Below are 23,457 nucleotides of genomic sequence, written 5' to 3'. Positions count from 1 at the left end.
CAGCAAGTTTAGTCTTGCTTCGACCAGCTTATTGCTTCAACGTGATTATGACGTTGCTGGGCTAGAATACACAGTTTATTCATTTTCAGGCATTCATGATGTCTCTTTGTTGAGTGCAGTGTGTGTAGCTGTGCATGTGTGTACCTATAGCAACTAACACTCCTGGAGTTTGCAATCCTGCTGGTGACTAAAAAGATGGAGTCAAGGTTAATTTATGGTACTAGAGAATCATGGTTTTATAGGCATAGAGAATGCTAGACTCCAACTTTGGCATCTTACAGATGTGAAAGCAGAGATTGAGCAAGGTAAAAGAACTTGACCAGGGTCATGGAGCTAACCAATAGGGAACTGAGGCCACAGCTCAGAGCTGCCGTATCCCAGGCCCTTCCTCTCATATGCGCTCCTCTCCCAGGGCTCCTACATGTGAGTGAGAACTCAGGATAACCACATACAACCAAAACGCCTCCCAGACCTGTGAACCTGTATATGCTGACAAGACGGGGGGAGGGGGGGGGAGGGGGGTGCTGTGCACGTACTCACAACATGGAGGATATGCTGTTAAAATTACTGTAAAACTGCTATAAAGAGGTTAAATCAGAATCCAGAGAGACCACACTCCCCATGCTGCCGAGGCTGCATGCTTCCTCCCACTAGCTCATTTTAGAAAAGGAGGGACAGACTTCCAAAAGCACCTTGTTGAGATTTTCATATGGGTTTCCTTTAGTTCAACCAACACAAAGTTATCCCTTAATTCCGTGAAAATAGCTTTTCACACATCTATGCACACACAGTCACACACACATAAAACATTGGCAGCAGGTACTTTTAATTTGCTGGAAAATATTTCTAAGAAGTCAAACAGCTCCAGCCCAATGAGCGTGCCCTCCGATTGGCTAGCCAGACCAGTTGAGGGACCTGATTGGTCCCTGATCCTGAGGACCGATAAGAACGGCTATAAAATCCCTGGGTACAGCTCTTGGGCCCCCAGTTTGCAAAAGCCAGAGGTGCAAGAAGCGGCGACTGCAGCAGCAGCAGCAGCAGCAAAAGCGACAGCAGGAGCAGCAGCAGCAGCAGCAAAAAAACCCTCATCAAATCCTCACCTAAGCTTTCAGTGTATCCAGATCCACATCTTCACTCAAGCCGGGAGAGGGAAAGAGGAAAGGGGGGGAGGAAAAAAAAAACCCAACAACTTAGCGGAAACTTCTCAGAGAATGCTCCAAAACTCAGCAGTGCTTCTGGTGCTGGTGATCAGTGCTTCTGCAGCCCATGAGGCGGAGCAGAATGATTCTGTGAGCCCCAGGAAATCCCGGGTGGCAGCCCAGAACTCAGGTAAGCGGCAAACCCGGGACCGGTTTCTCCCCCAAAGAGCTGTCCTCATTTGCCTCTCGCTTTTGCAACTGTGTCTGTGACGGCTGATCTTGATAATAAATGTGCTTCATGCCTGATGGCAATAAACTGCCAGTGTAATCCAATAGCCTTAGGAAGTGGAGCTCCTTTGTTTAATAAATTGCATGCAACTAACGAAGAAGCTGGGCGCTCTGCTGAGGGTATTTCATTGCATAAGCCTAGCCTGATTGCCTGAAATCTGGCACGTACCCTCTTAGGGGGGAGGGGGCGGGGGAAAGGCTTGAATGTTGGCATGTTTCAAAGCGCTCTCTATACTTTCGAGAAGCTGAAGCTAATCTTAAGGTGAGACATGATTTGTCTGATGCTGTCCCTCTTCCTTCACCCTAGGAACCTATAACTTGACTTCCCTACCCCTTCAGAGAACACACAGAAAGCTCCCTCTGCAGACTGATCTACGGAACCATAACCCTCAAGTCTGACAAATCCAGGGCAGATTCAGAGAAAACCCTACACATCCCACTCCCAACACTGCTCCTTCTCTCCCTCCCAGCTCTCTCCGGCTCCATTCAGTCGCCCATGCAGCCCGTGGCCAGAGAGCCCTTGAAAAAGAGTATTTGTGAAACATAGCAGCTGTTTCTCCAAGGGGAAGGTCTCACTCTAGTCCTGACTCCTGGAGCAGTTAATTGTGTATTATCTTGGCCTCTAAAGGAAAAGAGTCCTTAGGAAGCCGGCATTGACACCTCTGCCTTTTGACTTCGCTGGCCCAGCTTGCTCCTCTTTCGTTACTGCCCTCTCTCCCCGAACTGTCAGCAAAGATGGGATCGCAGGTGTCCAAATGCTGCAGACCGTGCTCCCCTCAGAAGAGCACAGGTCCCTGCCGAGAGGAGGGCTTTGCTTCACTTCCTTTTGTACTTAGTTGCTATAGAGATGCAGTGATTCACAATTTGAGCTTGCCTAAAACAATAGCAACCCTAATGCATATTAAAACTGCTTAAAGCAAAGTTATAATTTGAACCCGTGGAAATATATAATTAGGGAAATGACTTGTAACATCCCAGAGGCTGCGGGTAGTGGCCGGGGGGAGGGGAAGCCTAACCGAACCGTGCTTTTGATCTCAGAGGAGAATCCTATGGTATGAAGGCTGCAGATCATTTCTTGCCGAGCTGCCTGCCAGAACACCCCCCTTCTGTAGGAGAGAAATTACTTTTATGGGAGATCTTATCCAGAATGTAGAAAGCCTCATGCAAGTTCTTTGCGGTTTTCTTCCAGTCTTGCTCAAACGGTGCCTCGGCCTTATTATTCCACACCTGTGTTTCTCTTTTTGAAAAAAATGGCTTTTAATATGAGAGAGGTTATGCATACCTCTGAGCGCTGTCCTGTGGTGGGGGGTTGGGGTGAACCATGAATGGATCAGATTCCCCTCTGCACTCTGAAGGCACGTTAAAAGCCCTAAATCAGAAAGGTCTCCAAGTGGACTCCTGGCAAATTCTTCTCTGCCATTTAGGCTAAAATTCCATCCTTATTACTCTGGAGTGCATTTTCAGGAGCCAAGTGGCGTCCCTGGCCCCTCCATCTCCTGAACCTGACGCCCAGCCTTTGCCTTCTGCCTTCCCATGCTCTCATGCTCTAGGGGATGTCCTTTGATCCTACGGAGCTGCTTCAAGTTCGTGCCTTCCACAGACTCCAACCTTGCTTCTCTAGCCACCAAAACTGTCTGTAATGGTGCCACCAAGAGAATGTATCTCAGAGGGGAAACTCCTTCCCTCCCCTTCGTGAGCTCTGGCTCTTATAAGCAGAAGGGATCCGCCCCTCCCCACTCTTTCTCACCCCCACCCCCTCTGAATGGGTCTGTCTAGTGGCCCCATCACAGACTTCTAGGATAAGTTCTACTGGCCCCTGTCCTTGGACTTTGCACTACATCACCTTGACCCCTCCGGACCGCCCTCTGGTTGACCCATTTGTATGGATTTGTCTCTTTCAGCTGAAGTGGTTCGCTGCCTCAACAGTGCTCTGCAGGTTGGCTGTGGGGCTTTTGCATGCCTGGAAAACTCCACCTGTGACACCGATGGGATGTACGACATCTGTAAATCCTTCTTGTACAGCGCTGCTAAATTTGACACTCAGGTAATAAGACCTTGACCCTTGCTCCCGCGGGCTGCTTGTCTTTAACAGTGTGTTAGACTATTGTTCTTAGGAACCAGTCCTGTAGGGAACCAGCTCTGCTTCTCAGCCTCCCCACTGTAAATTCTCATCTCCAACGTGTGTACACACACGCGCACTTTTGGCCAGGAAATAGGTTCTGTATAAGACGCTCCCCACCCACTCTAATGCCCGATTGCAGCACGCTGACACAGGCTGTCTTATGGAGGGGAGGAGGGGTGTGATGAGCAGCAAATCTTTGCTTCTTCAAGGGGAAGTAAAAATGTTCTTCCAACAAAGAAGTTCTTCTCACTGTGTGACCCAGCATTCCGGCTTCTGATTTGAGTTATCAAAGTCTCAATCCCAATAATGCAAAGCCATCTGCTGGCTATTTTTAAGCTGCGGGCTGGTGGATTATGCTTCATCTCTTCCTTTCTCTTGTCTTATCTCATTACAGTGGAGCTCAATTCTCAAGGTAGTCTAAGGGTAGGGCCTTTTTTTTATCTTGGCCACAGCACACAATTTTCTCATTGCAAGGACATGCAGATGGCTGTGATACAGTGCCAAAGCAAGTCCCCTTAAGTCCCACATATTGTATGCCCTGTACTCTCTTGTCAGCTGGAGCTAAAGCTTTTCCTCCTACCCCCTTCTTTTGTAGGGAAAAGCATTTGTCAAAGAGAGCTTAAAGTGCATCGCCAATGGGGTCACGTCGAAGGTCTTCCTCGCCATTCGGAGGTGCTCCACTTTCCAGAGGATGATTGCCGAGGTGCAGGAGGAGTGCTACAGCAAGCTGAACGTGTGCAGCGTTGCCAAGCAGAACCCTGAAGCCTTCACTGAAGTCGTCCAGCTCCCCAATCACTTCTCCAACAGGTACGAAATGAGTCCACGTTTTTGCAATTAGGGAGGAGGGGGCGGGGGGTGGTTGGCTGGCAGAACCAGACCCAGAAGGGGTTAAATCACCACGGTCACGCGCTTATTTTAGCTTGCAGTCTTCCCAGCTTTTGCAGGAAAAATATGTTTGTGATTGGTTGTGACAGCTTAAGCAGCCTGGATTTTTTTTCTTACTGTTATAGGAAAAGTCTTTCCATGCAGCTAATAGAAAGCTTCATCTGCAGCGTCCCTGGGTGCGTTTTCATTGTCAGTGTCTTGCTATAAGCCTGAGGGAATTATGAAGTTTATGGAAACAAGCTTTCGACATCAAATTTGGCTGAAATCATGACTATGCACAGACCAATTGCCCATTGTGATAACCCTGGTCAAATGTCATAATGCAGACTTTTAAATCTGCATGTATTTTGAGCCAGTCCCAAGCCCAATCAGATATTTTGCTAGGTAGCCCAAAGCAAGCCATCTCACTTCGCTGGGACTCAGATTTCCTTTATGAAAAATGAAATGGCTGAACTGGATGATTCCTGTGTTCCCTTCCAGGCCTGTGTTATCCCATTCCTCTGTCCAGTGATGGCATCCTGTTCTGGTGACCCCCAAACTGCATTCTCATCTTAGTATTCTAACATGACGCGGAGCCACTGAGGCAGTAATGTTGGACCATCCTGCCTTTCTGTGCCCCTGGCTCACTGTCTTTTCCAGTCAACAGCGAACACCTAATACATGAGAGGGCTGACATCCTCATTCCATGGCCTAGAAAGGTTCCCAGCAAGACCTGGGCTTCCCCCTCTGTGGTCAGCTTAAGAGAGGTACTGACGGGGCTAGCATGGAGGTATGGCAGGGACAGTGCAATGGGTCAAGTTCAGCCCACTGTGATGCCCAACAGCCTAAAACCTGACTCCCAGTCCTGAAGTGCTATGATTCTTTGACTCTCCAGCCAAATCTGCACACATTCACAAAGATCAGTCCTGTTCGTGTTACTGCAACCACATGAGAGCTAACACTGATTAAAATCCTAGCCAGGTGCTGCCACTCTTCTTCGAACAGTGGCAACAGCCCAGTCCCCGGTGCTTTAGTTGTGTACATACACACACCTGGAAGACAGGGAAAGTGGCTCCTCCTGGGGAAAGGCTAAGGCCCTTGACATTAAAACATTGTAAAGTTTCTGATTCACTCTTAACTACAGATCGGTGCTCTTCAGGACCTCATGTCAATTTATAAAAATCGTTTGTTCAGTCCTTGGAAGTGACTCTGTCAGGGACCCTTAACTGATTTTCTCAGAACAAGAAAATCAAATCAAGCGTTTATCTCAAATGGCCTGACTCTCTTTGTTGACCTTGGTTTAAAATTCTCCAGTGAAGATTCTTGTTATATCTGGGAAGAAAAAAAACCTGGCTAATTGTTGAAGACTCTTTCACCATAAGAAAAAGAAATAAGGGATTCTTAATCTGACAGGGGCTAGGGACACAGTATGTGTTTGTGTGGTAGCTGGCAGGTAGGGGGATGTTAGCAAAGCCATTATTATAAGTTTCAATCTTTGAGGATCCTGTGACAACTCAGGATCTATGATATGGCATTAAGGCATATTGAGGCAATACTAATCTATTTCAACTGAGGAGCATCTTCCATTATGAAGGGAGAGGTCTTATGGAGAGGATGGTACAGATTCTGGACTGGTGATCTTACCTATCTAAGAAGAGACTAGTAATACAGTTTTTGCTCTGGGCATTATTCCTTTCAATAGGCGCCTTCTTTTCACCACCTTTAGAAAATAGTCACAAGGAGTCTTGTTATCTTCCTCTTTCATCATAGGGGAATCACACCTATTAGGAAAGTGGGAAAAAATGGCCACCCCATAAAGACAAGAATCTTCCATCAACTCTACCTTTCTTCAATTATTTCACTTCAACTGGCTAATATTATTCCTGCTCAGAACTGTGGCAATTTCCGGTTCCATGCTGGGCTTGATTTGCTCTATTTAAGCTCCTAGCTCTCTGAAACATCCTGCTTTCCCAGCCTCTGTCCCACTATAGAGACAAGCTAAGTTGTGCCAGTTGGCACAGATTTGCGAAAGGAAGTAGTTACAGGTTCATTCCACCTTCCTGTGACTTATCTAACATGAGATTTGGGCCTGGGAGAATCCAAAAGCCTGTGACTGGACCAGGATCCAAAACAAGGAAGTTTTCCATGAAAGAAATGCACTTAGAAGAGAAAGGATAGCTGGAGTGTCCCCTGGCTGAATTTGCAATCTACGCTTTTAACCATGAGGGAGTCAGGCAAAACTGACCCGGGCAGGCTGGGCAGTGTGAGGCTTGGGAAGAAGTTAGACCAATCCAGATCCAGAGTGGGAAAACCGACGAAGCTTCCAGCTCTCTAGGGCATGGATAGGGAACAGGAAACAGAAGAATAATATTGATCAAGGGAAACAAAGGACTATTTATAAACCTCACACAGAACGTTCCTGGGCAGTATGTGTATTTGGGGAAGCATGGCTGAAACAGTAGCTATGGAGAATATCTGATCTTGTTCTTTACCAAGAAAAAAAGTTGGTGATGGAATTTTCAAAGTGGGAAGAAAGAAATATGCTTTAAAAGATCCTTCCAGGCTGGGTGATCGGAACACTTAGCCCACCAAATCTTTGCAGCACATCGCACCACCCCCCAAAAAGATGAAGAAAGGAATCTTCTTAAGTAGTTCTAATTCTTTCTGGAAAGGATGCGCCTTAAGCAGAGTTGCACTATTTTTTGGTTAAATTGAGAAAGAATATAGGTATTAAATCCCTAGAAACATAGCCTGCCGTAGCTGGAGATGACCATAGAGGTTATCTAGACTAACTGGCTCATTTTACTGATTAAAGAACAAAGGCCCAGAGAGGGAGTGACCTGCTGAAGGTCACACAGCTAGTGAATGACCAGAGTTGGGCCTAGAACTCAGGTGGCCTTGCGCCAAGTTATTTGATTTCTACTTCAAAAATGGCAGCCAGTAAAACCTGCAGGAAATATCCACAATCCAAAAATAGAATACCAAGAAGAATTGAATAAATGTGCCCCATGATGATCAGTAATTCAATTTGTGTACATTCTCTCCTCAGAGAGAAGGCACATCTTGCCAATAGCTATAGTAACATCAAGACTTGGTACAATAAATATGTGACAATTGCCAAGCCAACTTTTGCTGAAGACAATAATCTCCTACATAATCTCACTTAGTGATTTATAGGTAGGAAATTGCCTGTCTCATTAACCCGCATAATCTCAGAGGTCAATGCCAAGTTCCAGCCCTTAGTGGAAGGCACTGGGTTAACCTGTTGCGCACTCTGGCTTATGGTGTTGACATCAAGGCAGCCTGACAAGCTTTCCAGACTTGGAGGAGCTGCTAACGGAGCCATGGACATCTACTGGTCTAAGGAGCTGTCTTTGAGAGAGCTCAAAGAGAGAAGCTCCACGAGAGGAGCTAAGGTAGATTTGGGGGGAGTCACTAAGAGTGGTCAGGCTGGCAAGGTCATCGTCAAGAAACACCAAGAACAGGTGTCATATCTGGGCCAGCAGAGAAAGCAAAGGAACGGTAGGAGCCCTCAGAGATGGAGTAGGTGCTTTGACAAAATAGGGCCAGAGGGGCACATCTGGCCTTTGAGAGGCAAGGCTAGCTACAGAAGCTTAGTTTCCTTACTGGTGTTAGTCTTCGTCTGGACAAGAGCTCTTTTCAACAGTGATCTAAGGAAAGACAATCTTCTCTAGCCCGTTTGGGAGGTCATCTGGTGTGAATAGTTCTTTCTAGTGGAAGGGTTAACTTCTATGTAATAAAGTGCTTATTGAGGGCCAGTGGGGTAAAGGGTCAGAAACCTGTTCTCTAGAATCTAATCACCTGGTGCAATAGACCCAGAGATCCAGGGGACCAAGGTCCTGGCAGAACTCAAGAGTAAAGCGATGCCTGGGGGGTCTACGTGGGTGTGTAGATGTCTGAAGCTGTTGGTACAAAGTACTTTATTCTCAGTTTTTCCAAAACCATTTTTTTCTCCCCATTTCCCCATCCAAGTGAGATCTGCTTTGACTCATGTGCTTTATAATTCCAAAGGGTTGGAAAATGTGTTTCTGTGCCAGAGAATCCCAATTTTAACAACAGCTGGATATAATCCTCCCTCGTGGGAGGGTAGAGCCAGGACTGTGTCCGAGACCCAGACACGGCACTTCTCTTTCAGGCCCCAGCTTCATTCTGCTCGCTCCCAGAAGGGTGACCGCTTTGCTTCATTACACATGTTCCACTCTATTTACTGAACATCCTTGAAAGGACCTCTCTGGAGGGTTAAGCTATTCTAGAAAAATGTTTGATCCTGTGCTCTGTGAGGTGTGAGTTAAAAATAAACAGGTTCCTTTTCATGGAAGATCTTGTGGCCCAAGTGACCCTTGGGCTCCTCAGAGGAAAGGTCTCTCCATCTAAATATTACAGATCACTGTCATCAGGAGAGTCTCTTCTTCGTGAACACAGAGCTAATGGGTTTTGACAACCGCCACCTCAACATGGAGCAAAAGCACCCCAACTCAAATTGGAAAATACCTGAACTGTCTTCCCAAAGAACAGGACGAGTAATTTCTATGCTATAAATATCAGACAGTTTAATCCTTTCTGAGCCATAACACTTAGCTGCAGTATTGGGGATATTTAAAGAACTTGCACCAAAGATGAAGGCAATTTATACCAAACACAAGGTTTTTTGTAAAATTTACCAGACCTACAGATAATTTTTCTTCTGGGAATCACGAGTTACTGGAGAGAATTATGTTTTTAAAGCTCCATTTCCTCAGTGGCCACAAAATAAATCCAGAAATCGACAGTGAGCAGGCACTATAGCCCGATGACGCTGGCACATGGGGCTGGGAGACAAAGGGCAAACCATCCCCAAACCATCAAATGCTGACTTGTGTGATGCTCACCAAATATCTATAAAATGTCCAAAAAGGGAAGAGGCCAGAAAAGCTAGAGCAATGGGAGAAGGCTTCTTGGAATTATTGAAACATGAATCCTTGAAGACCACCATTGTTTCCGTTAAAATGTCCTCATTGCCTGGCATTTGGCCCTCTAACTACAATATACCATTGAAGGAAGGCTGAAAATGGGGTCAGTCATAGCCGGTAGCAAGGCTAGCTGAGCGTGTGCTGGGAAAATTACACAGAAGAGAAACATGCACGAGATACTGAAGACAGGGGCCTCCTCTGAAAATAGTTTAGTCAGAGTTACGCGCTCATATACACATACACCTGCACACACACCACCAAGAAGAAGGAAAAGTGCCAAGAAGCACGAAAATAACTGCAAATTCATGTGTCAAGTGTTGGGCTCACCTCATTGTATTTGACTTAGTCCTGCTTCTACCACTATCCCATTGTGTGAACTGAGACAAGTCTCTGCAGCTATCCGAGCTTAGTTTCTTCTCTATAAAAATGAGATGATGAAATAGTCCCTAAATGATCTCTGTGATCCCATCTAGCTCTATGATGCTTTGTTTCTAAGAATTTTAGACATCTCTGTCAGCCTACTATTCAAAGTATGATTTAAATCTCCTGACGGAGATTCTAAACATGAAGACGGAGCTGTCTTGCATTGCGTGATAAATCCAGGAAGCATATGCACCCAAACTAAGAAGACATTGCAGAAAGATTAGACGCAACAGCCACCTTCAGCTGATGAACTGTTTGTGTTTGCATGGTCTGGCCATTCGGGACAGGTGTTGGCTAGAGCCCCAAGGAAAGCCTGGGTCTTGCTTTGCTCTCACTGAATGATTGTCACACGTGCCCTCTTTCTCAATACAGATACTATAACAGACTTGTCCGAAGCCTACTGGAATGTGATGAAGACACGGTCAGCACAATCAGAGACAGCCTGATGGAGAAAATTGGACCCAACATGGCCAGTCTCTTTCACATCCTGCAGACAGATCACTGTGCCCAAACACACTCGCGAGGTGACTTCAACAGGAGGCGCACCAATGAGCCACAGAAGCTGAAAGTCCTCCTCAGGAACCTCCGAGGTGAGGTGGCCTCTCCCTCCCACATCAAACGCACCTCCCACGAGAGTGCGTAACCAGGGAGAGGCATTCACAACCTCACCAAATTAGGATCGTTTGAAGGGTGTTCACACACCAACTTTGAGTGTACTGTGCCTGGTTTGATTTTTTTTAAGTAGTTCTTATTTTCTATCCCCCTTAAAGAAAATTGCATGAAACTAGGCTTCTGTAATCAATATCCCAACATTCTGCGATGGCGGCGTTCCTACAAACAGAATACGTGTGATCTTTCTGCCTCTCCTCAGGAGAAAGCACCCTCTTTTATCACTTTCTTCTACCATGTCTTTTCCCAGCTCCCCTCAAATACTCTCGAACACAAAACATTCATGTAATTCCCCAGTCATTGTAATTGGAAGATGTGGAGCCCTTTAGAATGGTTGCCCCGGTAGAGTTAGGCTGATAAGAAGCAACTTAATTTAAATGCATGTCTTAAATGCTCATAAAGATGTTGAATGGAATTCGTGTTATGAATCTGTGCTGGCCATGGACGAATATGAATGTCATGTTTGAATTCTTGATCTCTCATGAGCTAGTGTCTTATGGTCTTGATCCTCCAATGTCTAATTTCCTTTCCAACACATTTACCAAATTGCTCAAGCCTGGCTCTCCAGCCAGGCTTTGAGCCTGCATCTTCTTGCATCTAATGAAAAACAAAAAGCTAACATCTTTATGTACTGTAACTGCTCAGAGCTTTAAAAGTATCTTTAACAATTGTCTTAAAACCAGAGAATCTTAAGGTCTAACTGTGGAATATAAATAGCTGAAAACTAATGTACTGTACATAAATTCCAGAGGACTCTGCTTAAACAAAGCAGTATATAATAACTTTATTGCATATAGATTTAGTTTTGTAACTTAGCTTTATTTTTCTTTTCCTGGGAATGGAATAACTATCTTACTTCCAGATATCCACATAAATGCTCCTTGTGGCCTTTTTTATAACTAAGGGGGTAGAAGTAGTTTTACTCAACATCAAAACTTAAGATGGGCCTGTATGAGATAGGAAAACCAACAGGTTTATCTGAAGGACCCCAGGTAAGATGTTAATCTCCCAGCCCACCTCAACCCGGAGGCTACTCTTGACTTAGACCTGTTCTGAAACAGCTCTGTCACATCCAACTGGGAATTACAGGAACCAAAAAGAGCATCCCTTTGGGCTTAGACCACTTAGAGTGTGATAAGGCCTACTGTACCTTGGGAAGTGGCAGTTCTTGACTCACCACCTTTCATTGGTGCCTGGTACTCTGGCAAACTGACGATAGGGTGGGAGACGTTCCATTAAATCAATCAGGAATGAGTCAATCAGCCTTTGGGTCTTTCACTTGGGGGACTTGGGGCTGAGGGGGTATAAATAATCCTGGGCTGTCCAGCCTTAATAGACTCCTCTTACATTTTTGTCCTGTAGCACGCTGCCTGCCAAAGTAGTCCTGGCAGCTGGACCATCTCTATAGGATCGCAAAAAAAAAAAAAAAAAGGGAAAGAAAGAGGGAAAAAAGAGCTGGTGGTTTGTTCATTTCTGGCATGATGTTTACAAGATGGCGACCACCAAAGCCAAATGATTAACCTATCTATGAACAACAGTAATTTCTCAGGGTCACTGTCCTTGAACCTAACAGTCCCTTATGAGCGTCACTGCCCACCAAAGGTCAATATCAAGAAAGGAAGAGGGAGGAGGGGTAGGACTGTAGGGGCCACTCCAAACTCGCTTAGGTAGAAACTATTGGTGCTTGACTCTCACTAGGCTAAACTCAAGATTTGACCAAATCGAGTGATAGGGATCCTCGTGGGAGGCGGGAGGGCACATCTCCAGAAAAATGAAAAGCAATACAACTTTACCATAAAGCCTTTAAAACCAGTAATGTGCTGCTCAAGGACCAAGAGCAATTGCAGCAGACCCAGCAGCAGCAGCAGCAGCAGCACAAGCATTGCTGCCTTTGTCCCCACACAGCCTCTAAGCGTGCTGACATCAGATTGTTACGAGCATTTTTATACTCAGAACTGTCCCATCCCCAGGTCCCCAAACATATGGATACTGCCTTAGCCTCTTGGAAATCAGGTAGACCATACTCTAAGTTGACTTTTCCCTTCCCTCCTTTGCCTGTCCCCCACCCCCTGGCAAGGCTGACTTCTCCAAACCAGAAAAGCTATTAAAGTTTGTGTGTTGTGTCCATTTCACAAACCCACTAAGCCAGGACCCCAATGCGACAAGTAGTTCATGAGTACTCCTAGCAAAATTCTCTTACTTCAGTCCAGTAGATTCTCTTCTTTGCTGTGACCTCTTCAAACCGTGATACCACCCCTTTTCTCCCCACAATAATATTTATATATGTATCTATAATACATATATCTACACCTACGGAAAGAAGCAGTTCTCACAATGTTGCTAGTTTTTTGCTTCTCTTTTCCCATCCCACTCTCTCCAACTTCTCCTTAAACTTCCAAAGCTTCGTCTTGTGTTTGCTGCACAGAGTGATTCGGGGGCTGACCTAGACCAGTTTGCATGATTCTTCTATTGTGATTTGGTTGCACTTTAGACATTTTTGTGCCATTATATTTGCATTATGTATTTATAATTTAAATGATATTTAGGTTTTTGGCTGAGTACTGGAATAAACAGTGAGCATATCTGGTATATGTCATTATTTATTGTTAAATTACATTTTTAAGCTCCATGTGCATATAAAGGTTATGAAACATATCATGGTAATGACAGATGCAAGTTATTTTATTTGCTTATTTTTATAATTAAAGATGCCATAGCATAATATGAAGCCTTTGGTGAATTCCTTCTAAGATAAATAATAATAAAGTGTTACGTTTTATTGGTTATTTTTCCCCAATGTCTTTCATTGTTATTCTTTAAAAACCTCTAGAATGAGACTTTTTGAACATGAAGTTAATGGCTGATTACTTTCTTTAAAGTCACCAATTAAGTGTCAATATGTAAATGAATATAGTTTAAATCAACATTTTCCAATTTCCTTAAAACCATTTAGTGGCTCCTATTACCCTCACAGTAAAATTGCAACCCAAACTCCTTACAAGCTGAGAAGAAGGTTTGCGGTCTGGACACTGCTCAGCTCTCCAAGCTCAGACTCGCCTTTCCTTCCGCTGAGCGAACTCTAGGCTCCAGCCCTGCAGGAGCACTGGAGAGGACTGTGTGCGCTCCCTTCCAGGCCTGCCTTTATGCGGTTCTCCCTCTCTAGAGACCCTGCCCTCCACCTTTGCCTAGACTGGAAGCACCTTTGTTTGTTATGAGTTCCCAGCACTGAAAAAGCACCCAGCTCGCAGGATAGCCTCCACACTTTAAATGAATGATTTAGAAAGAATGGGAAGAGAGGAAAAAGACAATTGAATCAATGTGACAAGAGAGGGAGACAGCTCTGTGGTTATGAGGATCCAGCTCCAGGGTCAGACCTCTGGGATTTGAATTGTGGCTCTACCACGTATTAACTGCACGATGTCAGATGAGTTACTTAATCTCGAAATACATCCGTTTCTTCCTCTGTAAAATGAGGATAGTGGTAACTAACTATCCAGACAGCTACTGGAAGAGGATGAAATAAGTAAAGTGCTTACAGCATGTCCAATGCACAGCAACGCTCGATGAGTGTCACAAGTAGATACTGTCACAAGTAGAGGGGATGAAAGCAAAGGGAGGTGACCCTCATCTCGGAAATGGGGATAGGATTCACAGCAGAAAAGACATTGAGCTGGGTCTTGAAGGATGGTTACGAGTTCAGTCACAGCAAAAGGGGGGCTTCTGTGGTGTAGTTTTTTCAAGGAGAGTTCTCATATAGTTGGGGGTTTTTTTATGTTAATGGACTTCTCCACATTTTAAATTCAAATGGGATATTTTTCTCAATATCATTCATTTCTAGCTCCAAATTGCATTTTCCCAAGTTCAGATATGCACCAGACAGCTAACAAATACTAAAAGAGTTGTCACTCCAAGGCCAAAAATGTATTATATTTGCTTTTCTCTGACCTGGCCAACGGAAAAGAGTACATTGATTTTATTGTAATCCTTCATTCTCAGTCTTCTTATATCAATATCTATTTATGCAGAGAGGCTGTGGACGTATACTACACTATAGTGCAGTGTGTAAGAACTTAGACCTGGAATCTCCATGAACTGAGTTCAAATCCTAGTTCCCCAGCAATCTCTGTGGCCTTTGGCAAAGTATCTGACATCTTAAATTTTTCACTTATGAAAACATCCCTAGGAACTAGAGATAAATAATAGGTCCTACTTCCTAGAATGACCGTGAACATGAAGTGAGTTATATATGAAGCACCTAAAACAGTATCTAGCACATTGCAAAATAGTATTTATTGAACACTCAACAAATGTAACTATTGCCATTTACATGAATACTATCACCACCATTTAGATTCTACTCCCACCTCTGACATGAGTCTTGAGATACCATTTTGGATGACGGTTCTTGCTCTTTTTCCTGTTGTAGATCACTAGACATTACTGTTTAATCAAGATTTCATGAATTTGAATGGTAAAATATTGCAACCTACTAAAAATGGCAAATTATAATATATAAACATCTGCATCCCGTCACCAAGCTTAAGAAATAAAATAGCACAGAGATAATAGGCTCTTGTGTGTGCCTCCCTGAACCCATTCACAAATTAACAGTTTAGCGCTAAAATGTTTTGAAAAGCCATGGCTTAAAAGGATAGAATTTCTCAAATTATTTAAATATACTTAAAAAATTTTTTAAATTTCTATCAGCCTTTCAAAAACGGTGTTAAAAAGATCATGGGATGGTCCCTGAATCTGTGGTATAAGAGAAGAAGAAAGGTCAGGCCATCACTCCCCTCGGGCCTCCATGAATGCCGTGAGAGCTGTCAGGGTAACTCTTGAATCAGGGCTTCTCAGATTCACCGTGCATACAAACCACCTGGGAATCTCATTAAAATGATTCAGTCCCACTGGGTGAGGCCCACAAGTCTGCGTGTCTGACATGATCCTGGGTGATGCTGATGCTGATGCTGATGCTCCACGGAGGATGCTTTGAGTAGCAAGGTCCCAACTGTTTCCACATAACTGAGTCAGTTCCTCAATCCTACAGACCTCCACAGGGCCACCACAAGGATGTTGCTAAATTGCAAGTATGATCATTTCACTTCCTTGCTTTAGTAGCTCCCATTGCCTAGAAGATAAAAATCAAGCATCTTGACTTCAAATTTAAACCCCTAAAAACCTGGGCCCTTCTTTCCAGCATGCACCCTAGATTCTGTCAATGCTAACTTCTCATTCTTCCCCTAAAGGCACCATGATCCTTTCTGCCTCATTACCTTCACACATATCATTCCTTCTAATGAATATTCTTCTCCCCAAACTCCTTTTCATTCGCCAAAGCCCATGTCACCTGGGAGGCCTTTCCCAGCATAGCCAAGCTTGTAGCAAATTGCACTGCAGACTGCTTGCAAGGAAAGAGGACTTAGTCATCCTTGTGTTCCCGGTGCTTAACACAAAGCTGGCATGCACTAAGCATTTGTGAGTGGAGGAAGGAAGGAAGGAAATCTTTCCACCACCACCAACTAATTCATGACTTTTCCTCCAGTAGCATGCTGGGGCCTTAGCAGCAATAGCAGGGTATGCTGGGGAATGGAGGGCATGTTGCCATGGTGAGTAAAGAAACTAATTCTAGGTACCATTTGGGTATCCTTAAGTCTGCCAGCTTGTAACAACACCACATAACTATCCTTCTTTCCAGAACCAGCCCTGATAAACATATACACTTGTTACTTTCTCCTGGTAAATTGAGCAACAAAAGACTCATCAATAAACATGTTTAGATATTTGCTAAGTCTGTGTAAGACATCATACTAGAGAGCTGGAACACAGAAGGAATATGACCATCTGTAAGCCAAGTTACACCATGTTTTTGGTATCCTTAGTTATTTTGTCATGTGGTTATTCTTATAATACCCCTCAGTTCACTAATTCTTCTTCTCTGTACTTAAGCTCTGCCATGAACTGTGTTCCCCATGGTCCTTTGATTTTTTTTCACCCTATGCAAGAACATGAGGGCCAGAGTGAGACATTAGCTAAGCCCATCCTGCTCTACTGTAAAATCTGAAAGCCAATGCAAATCACTTTATTTTGCAAATAAAGAATTGAAGCCCAATTATTGAATAAGTATCAACTGAGGACATATGTGCTACTTGACCCTGTACCTGGGGGCAGCATGCAGCAGGTTAAGCTGAGAACTCACTAATTCAGACCCTTGCTTACCAATTAAATGCATCTCTGCTCCCCAGTCTCTATTAAGGGATCTGCAGCTTCCAGTTGAGGATAGAATGCTATTTCCAACTCTAGCACAATTAAGTGACTCTGCAGGTGTACTCTGCTGTAGGAAAACCAGATACAGTATATGTCCCACAAGAGACTCTCAGTGTTTCCAATGTTTGGTCAAAATCTTGGAACCAATTCCAATGACAGCCTGCTCACTTGTCTTGGGATTTCTTGGAAGAACAATCACTCCAGGCCATGGCCCACTCCTTCCACACTGGTCTGAGCTCCTCTCCTCCCCATCCCCTATTCATTAGGAGACTTCTAGGACTAATTATTTGGAAACATTGCAGCTTGCTAGTCCCTACATGCCTTATATTGTGGTCATCCAAAGACACCACTCAAGATCCAAGCCTCTCCGACATCTAGCCTCCTCCTGTCTGCACATTCTCATGTTGCTTTATGTCACTTCTCCCTGAGTCAACCTCCCACTGCCCTCTTCCTTCCAAACTCTGCCCATTCCAGGGTAAAAGCAATCTACTGTATCTTCACCCTCTCTTTTAATATCCCCTTCAGTGGTTCCTCAAAGAACGCTGTCCATTGCAATCTTCTCAAATGGTTGCTTATTCTTTCAAATCTTAAGGTTGGCGAGTGGAATCTGTGAGCCTCTTTCTCCCAACGCTGCTCCAGACTATAATTCTGCCTCTGTCATAAAAATTCTGACCAACTGAGGCTTAGGCTGCTATGGTCTAAATGTTTGGAGTCCCCACCCCCCAAAATTCATATATTGAAATTCTGACCCCCAAGGTAATGGTATTAGAAGGTGGGGCCTTTGAAAGGTGATTAGGTCATGAGGGTGGAGCCCTCGTGATGGGATTAGTGTCCTTATAAAAGAGACCGGAGAGGACTTCCTCACCCCTTCTGCCATGTGAGCACAGTAAGAAGATGGTTCACATTGAGCTATGAACCAGGAAGTGGCCCATCACTAGACATCAATTCTGCCAACACCTTGATCTTGAACTACCAGCGTTCAGCACAGTGAGAAACAAATTTCTGTTGTTTATAAGCCACCCAGTCTATGGTATTCTGTTATAGCAGCCCCAAGGGACTAAGACCTGAGCCATCTGGCTATACCACTTTCCTCCTCTCTTTATCACTGCTATCCACCACTAAAATGCCTTGGAATGATATTGACAGGAATTGCCTCTCATTTATTGATGATATGGGTAACAGGCTTATGATTTTCCTTTTCATTCTCAAATCGCGCTCATCAGTCTGAACAAATTCAGTATTCATGGGAATGCTTCATCCAGTGCTCAAACTCTTAATCCCTCCTCAGCTCCACCCCTTAGCCACGCCCTGGAATCAAGAAGTACTCACCAGTGTGGCTGTGTGTGGTTTACTCTACTTGGTCATTACCCGTGTCAGATCAGTTGAATATGTTGAATATTCTCCTTTTGGGAAACTGGTACAATTCTGAAATCTTAAAGCCAAAATTTCCCCTTCTGACTGCAGCATCCTTTCTCTTACAGCTCTCCCACTCATTTATCTGCACTATACCATTTCTTTAACCTTACTCCCACCCCCAGGCCCTTGACCCTTCTACATTCTCCTGATCTTTCAATCCCTCTCCTCTCATCATCCTCTCCCTGCGCAGCCTTGAACCCGTGGTTAATCACTTCAACCATGCAATTGCATTGCCCTCAAATAGCTTGCCCTATCAATCTTCTGTCACACTCAACTGGAAAAATCCCAACCCTGGAGTCTGCCTTCTCAACTGGAGAAAAAAATCATCAAACTATGTACAGATTTGGTTTCACTTATAATTTGTCAGCTTCAAGCTCAATAGGACCCTCACTGCTGCCTGGGAATCTTCTTATCTATCCCTGTTCAGCTCCCTTTTCCACTCTCCATAGCAACAATTAAAACCTCCAATCCATTCAAACCTCCCACCCAACCACCTCTCTTCTAACGCCCCGCAGAAAATCTTCTCTCCTACTGCACAGACAAAATAGAAACCATCACATAGAGAATCCTTCGACTCTCTGCCACCATACCCATCCACACCTATCCTTTTGTATTTTTTCTGTCACAAAAGATGCAGAATCTCTCTTCCTGTGTCAGGAGAATGAACCCACCTGAGTTCTAGATCCCAACCATCCCCCCGCCTCACACAGGCTCTCCGGCCTTCAGGGGTTACTCTCTCTCCTACATCAGCGGCCTCTCCCTCTCCGCTCCCTCTCAGAGCCATCTAGTCTTTCGGCTACCACCCTATTTCTCTCGTCTCCTCACAATCAATCTTCCTTAAAGAAATGTCTGCATTTATTTTCTTCATTTCCTCATCTCTCATTCATTCTTTAATTCTTTAGAATCTGGCATCCACGTCCACTGAAATGACTCTACAGTGGTCAAACTACCTCTTGTTGCTAAATCCAAAATCCTTATCTTATGTGATTAATCTGCACCATTTGGCACTAATGAACATTCTGTCCCCGCTAAAAGGCCTTCGCTGACAAAGCTTTTCTTTCTCTAACTGCTCCCTCTCAGTCTCTACCTCCTCTTCCCATCCCTTAAATGTTGGAGTCTCTCAGCTTTCTGTCCTGGCCCCTCTTTTCTTCTCATTCTATGTACTCTCCTTTGGTACTGTCATCTACTCCCACATTTCAATGCCTGTTTATATGTTAATAACTTCAAAACTCTGATTTCCCTTGAAAACTCTATTGCACTTTAGATCCACATATCCAACTAGCTACCTCAACTCTGATGTATGATAGCCACCAAAAACATAACCCATCTAAAATGGAGTTCTCTTCAGTGTTCCCAGACTCATTGAACAGCATCTTCATCCACCTGAAATACAGGCACCATCTTTATCTCCTCTCTCCTCAGTCCTCTCAGCAAATAATAACTATGGATTCTCTCTCAATTATCTCTCTAGTCCATCCATTTATCCATGTTCACATTGCTACTATCTTTTTTTATCTTTTTGTGGCACCTGGGCTCACAACTGTTGCCAATCTTTTTTATTTTTTTTTTTTTCTGCTTTATCTCCTCCAAGCGCCCCCGTACCTAGTTGTATATCTTAGTTGCAGGTCCTTCTAGTTGTGGGATGTGGGACGCCGCCTCAACGTGGCCTGACGAGCGGTGCCATGTCCGTGCCCAGGATCCGAACCCTGGGCCACCGCAGCAGAGCGTGCGAACTGAACCACTCGGCCACAGAGCCGGCCCGTGCTACTATCTTGATTTACGCCCCATTCTCAAAACCATCCTAAATTTTCTCTCAGATGCCAGGAATACCCTGCCTTCATCCCCAAATCTATTCCCCTCTTCAGGGTCAGAAAACTCTTTCCAGAGGGTAAATTTGATTCTGTCACTCCACTGCTTGAAAACCATCAATGGCAACTGTAAAACATCAGAAAAAGATCCACACTGCTTACTACATAATACAAAATGCTACACAATCTGGTCACTTCTTACTTTTCAGCCTCGTCTCTGGCTAACCAATTCAGCTCCTATCTATTCCCACTGTGAGCTCCAGCCATGTATGTAGCATATGCAATTACAGTTATTTACCATCCTCTCCTTGACTTTTGTGAATACTATTTCAGTAACAATACAATAAAACTTTGTTAGTACTATTCCGTCTTACTCACACACACACACATACTTCCATACCTGGCTAATGGGTATTCATTTTGGGGGACTCGGTGAAATCCTCCCTTCCTCCAAGAAGCCTTCTGTGATGACCTGAGACACAGTGGGTACCCTTTCTTCCTGCTTCAAAGCTTTTAGTGCTCGCGTCTCTACTGGTGAATTTAAACTGCCTGTTGGCTTTTCTTCCCTCGCTAGACTAAATGTCCTTTGAGAGCCTGGTCAGTGTCTTTTTTTCAAAATCGTATGCCTATTGTCTAGCACAGTGCCTCACACATACTAGGTACTCATTCAATAGATACATGTTGAATTTAATTGAGTGAGAATGTGGCGTATTTAAATTAATTAAAAGGTGGTCATTCTCTTTCCTGAAGATTTTGTCCTGGGACAACAGCAAGACATATGTGAGACACAAGTTGCTCTTAGCATCTATACACATAAACACTCTGGTAAGAAAAGTAACAAAGGAAACAAAAGCAAGTCCCAAAACAACAAATACAATTGACCGTTGCAGACAGAAAAGATTCAATATACGCACATTTTCACTACCTAACCAGAAAAGAATTCGTAAGTAATAATTTCCCGTGTTGACCAGTATTGGAAGAAAACAAAACTCTCAAACACTACTGAAGGGAACACAAAATAAAGAACTCGTTTGGGGATATCTTATCCATACCTATACAATGTGCTTAAAGTTTTACAAAACCTTTGAACTAGAAATTCCACAAATAGAAATGTAGCGTTAGAAATAAACATATGTGGGCCGGCCCCGTGGCCGAGTGGTTAAGTTCGTGCGTGGCGACCCAGGGTTCAGATCCTGGGTGCGGACATGGCACCGCTCGTCAGGCCACGTTGAAGCGGCGTCCCACATCCTACAACTAGAAGGACCTGCAACTAAGATATACAACTGTGTACAGGGTGGGTTTGGGGAGATAAAGCAGAAAAAAAAAAGAGATTGGCAACAGTTGTTAGCACAGGTGCCAATCTTTAAAAAAAAGAAAAAAGAAATAAACATATGCAACACCTTATTATAGAGACATTGATTATAAAAACTTTTCTGTTACCAAATAAATAAAAACTATATACACCATCATAGACTGATTAAAGAAATTGTGGTGAAATAATAGTCATTAAAAAGAATACAAAGCAAGGGCTGGCCCAGTGGTGGTGGTTAAGTTCACACGCTCTGCTTTGGTGGCCCGGGGTTCATGGGTTTGGATCCCAGGCATTGACCTGTACACTGCTTATCAAGCCATGCTGAGGCAGGCGTCGCACATATAAAGTAGAGGAAGATGGGCATGGATGTCAGCTCAGGGCCCTTCTTCCTCAGCAAAAAGAGGAGGATTGACAGATGTTAGCTCAGGGCTAATCTTCCTCAAAAACAAACAAACAAAAAAAGAATATAAACCATATTTATAGAGACAGGAAAAGGTTCAAAACATGTAAGTGAAAAAAGAACTTAGCAAAATGTACACACAATATGATCTAATTTTTGTAAAAATATGTACATATATCCATACATAAAAGACTAGAAGATTACATAATAAAATGTTGCTAAGTGATTGTCTTTGTCTCATAAAGTTACTTGCCATTTTGGCTTTATTTTGCATTTTGTTTTGAGGGTTTTTTTGTATTTTCAGTATTTTTTACAATATACTATTTTTATTTTAAGACAAAAATAAAATTTTAAAGAACCAAAATCAAAAAGCAGGCCTTAAACAATTCAGTCACTTAATTACTGTAAAACTACTCTATTTTGACCTTAAAGGATTCAAAATATTGATCCATGTGCTCACCATATATTTTTATAAAAAGGCCTCATGAAAGCAGCAAATTCCCTTGTCATGTCTGACGGCCAGCTGTGTGCAGATCCACCCAGTGACTGTAGTAGTTAAGAGATACGTGTCTGTTCCAAGAAAACTGCTGAATCACACAGCTCAAGGTCAAGAAAATTCACATATCATGCGACATCATTATCCAGCTCCTCCTGAGTGCCAGGCTCTGTACTCACCACAGTCCAGTACTAACAACCCCCTTCACCCCTCTAAAATGATGACAGTACAGAATTTTTTCTTATTTTTTTATTGAGTGGAAACCACTACCAGGATACAAATTTGCCGTTCCTTTCCCTATGATGATGAAGCCACACTTTGAGCTGTTTTCCCAAATGGGAAAATAGATTCATACCTGATCTTTGCCTCCTTCCCACTCTTTCTTTGACTCTGTGGCCAAAGGTGACCAATTGCAAGGTAGCTTGCTATGGGGGAGGTTCTGCCTGGCTCAGGAACCAGAGCAAAACCAACTGTCCTGCTTTGGATCAAACCCATTTTTCAGTCCTTGTTATTCTGTTGAACAACAAACTATGCTAATATTCTAATCACTTGCCTTGTTCTGCTCTGGAGAGGAGGTAGCAGGCCTGGAAGTAAGGGTTTACAGGACCCAAAGCCACTCTGTGCCAAACTGCCAGAGAAACAAAGCATCCAACCCACAGATCAGGACATAAGGTTTGACAAGTGAGTTAGGAATTCAATGAAGAAGGACGGTGGGAATCTGCATGTCTCATAAAAATCTGGGCTATAAGGTCAGCTCACCCAAAAGGACTACTCCAAACCCATCCCCACCCCATCCATCGTTTAGGAACATTCAGTCCTTAACAACAAGAAATAAAATGGGAAGCCCAGGGCTCAGTGCAGAGAAGTAGAATTAGCAACAGTGCTTTGCTCTAAGGCTTCTGCCAGCTGCAAGTAAGGCCACATTCCCAGCTCTGCTCCACCGCACCTTTCCTGCGAGAGCCCTGCTCTGCCACACACGTCCTTGGCCTCGGGCTCAATGGCTGTGGCGTTAGTGTGTATAATTCTCAGTCCAACTTCTCTTGAACCCTCTGACCCTTCTGGGCCAAAGAAGGCCCATCCTGACCATCTCCACCATCTGTTCCCTTCCCTAACTTACTGCCCCCCTCCCGAGTTCTCCTGGAAGATCAACACATTATGTAACTTAACTGGGTTTCTGAATCTTGTCTGAACAACGGCAGACTCAATATATTCAGATAGTGGAAGTGGTCTCGCTGTAAAATAAATTCATGTGGCCATTTAGCAGCATAGCTGCAGGGGCCTGGCTG

General features: G+C 44.0%; 1 protein-coding gene across 1 annotated transcript; it reads left to right on the top strand.

Moving 5' to 3' along the window:
• The first annotated feature begins 984 nt into the window (after nucleotides 1–984).
• STC1 (stanniocalcin 1) lies at nucleotides 985–13,261 on the top strand. The gene is made up of 4 exons (XM_008519814.2): nucleotides 985–1,329; nucleotides 3,329–3,471; nucleotides 4,145–4,356; nucleotides 10,179–13,261. The coding sequence occupies exons 1-4, from the start codon at nucleotides 1,212–1,214 to the stop codon at nucleotides 10,447–10,449; spliced, it is 744 nt and encodes a 247-aa protein (XP_008518036.1). The 5' UTR covers nucleotides 985–1,211; the 3' UTR covers nucleotides 10,450–13,261.
• The last annotated feature ends 10,196 nt before the right edge of the window (nucleotides 13,262–23,457 follow it).

This window comes from Equus przewalskii, chromosome 2, assembly GCF_037783145.1.
Source record: "Equus przewalskii isolate Varuska chromosome 2, EquPr2, whole genome shotgun sequence".
NCBI classification, from domain to species: Eukaryota; Metazoa; Chordata; class Mammalia; order Perissodactyla; family Equidae; genus Equus; species Equus przewalskii.
This window is presented reverse-complemented; position numbering and strand designations above follow the sequence as displayed.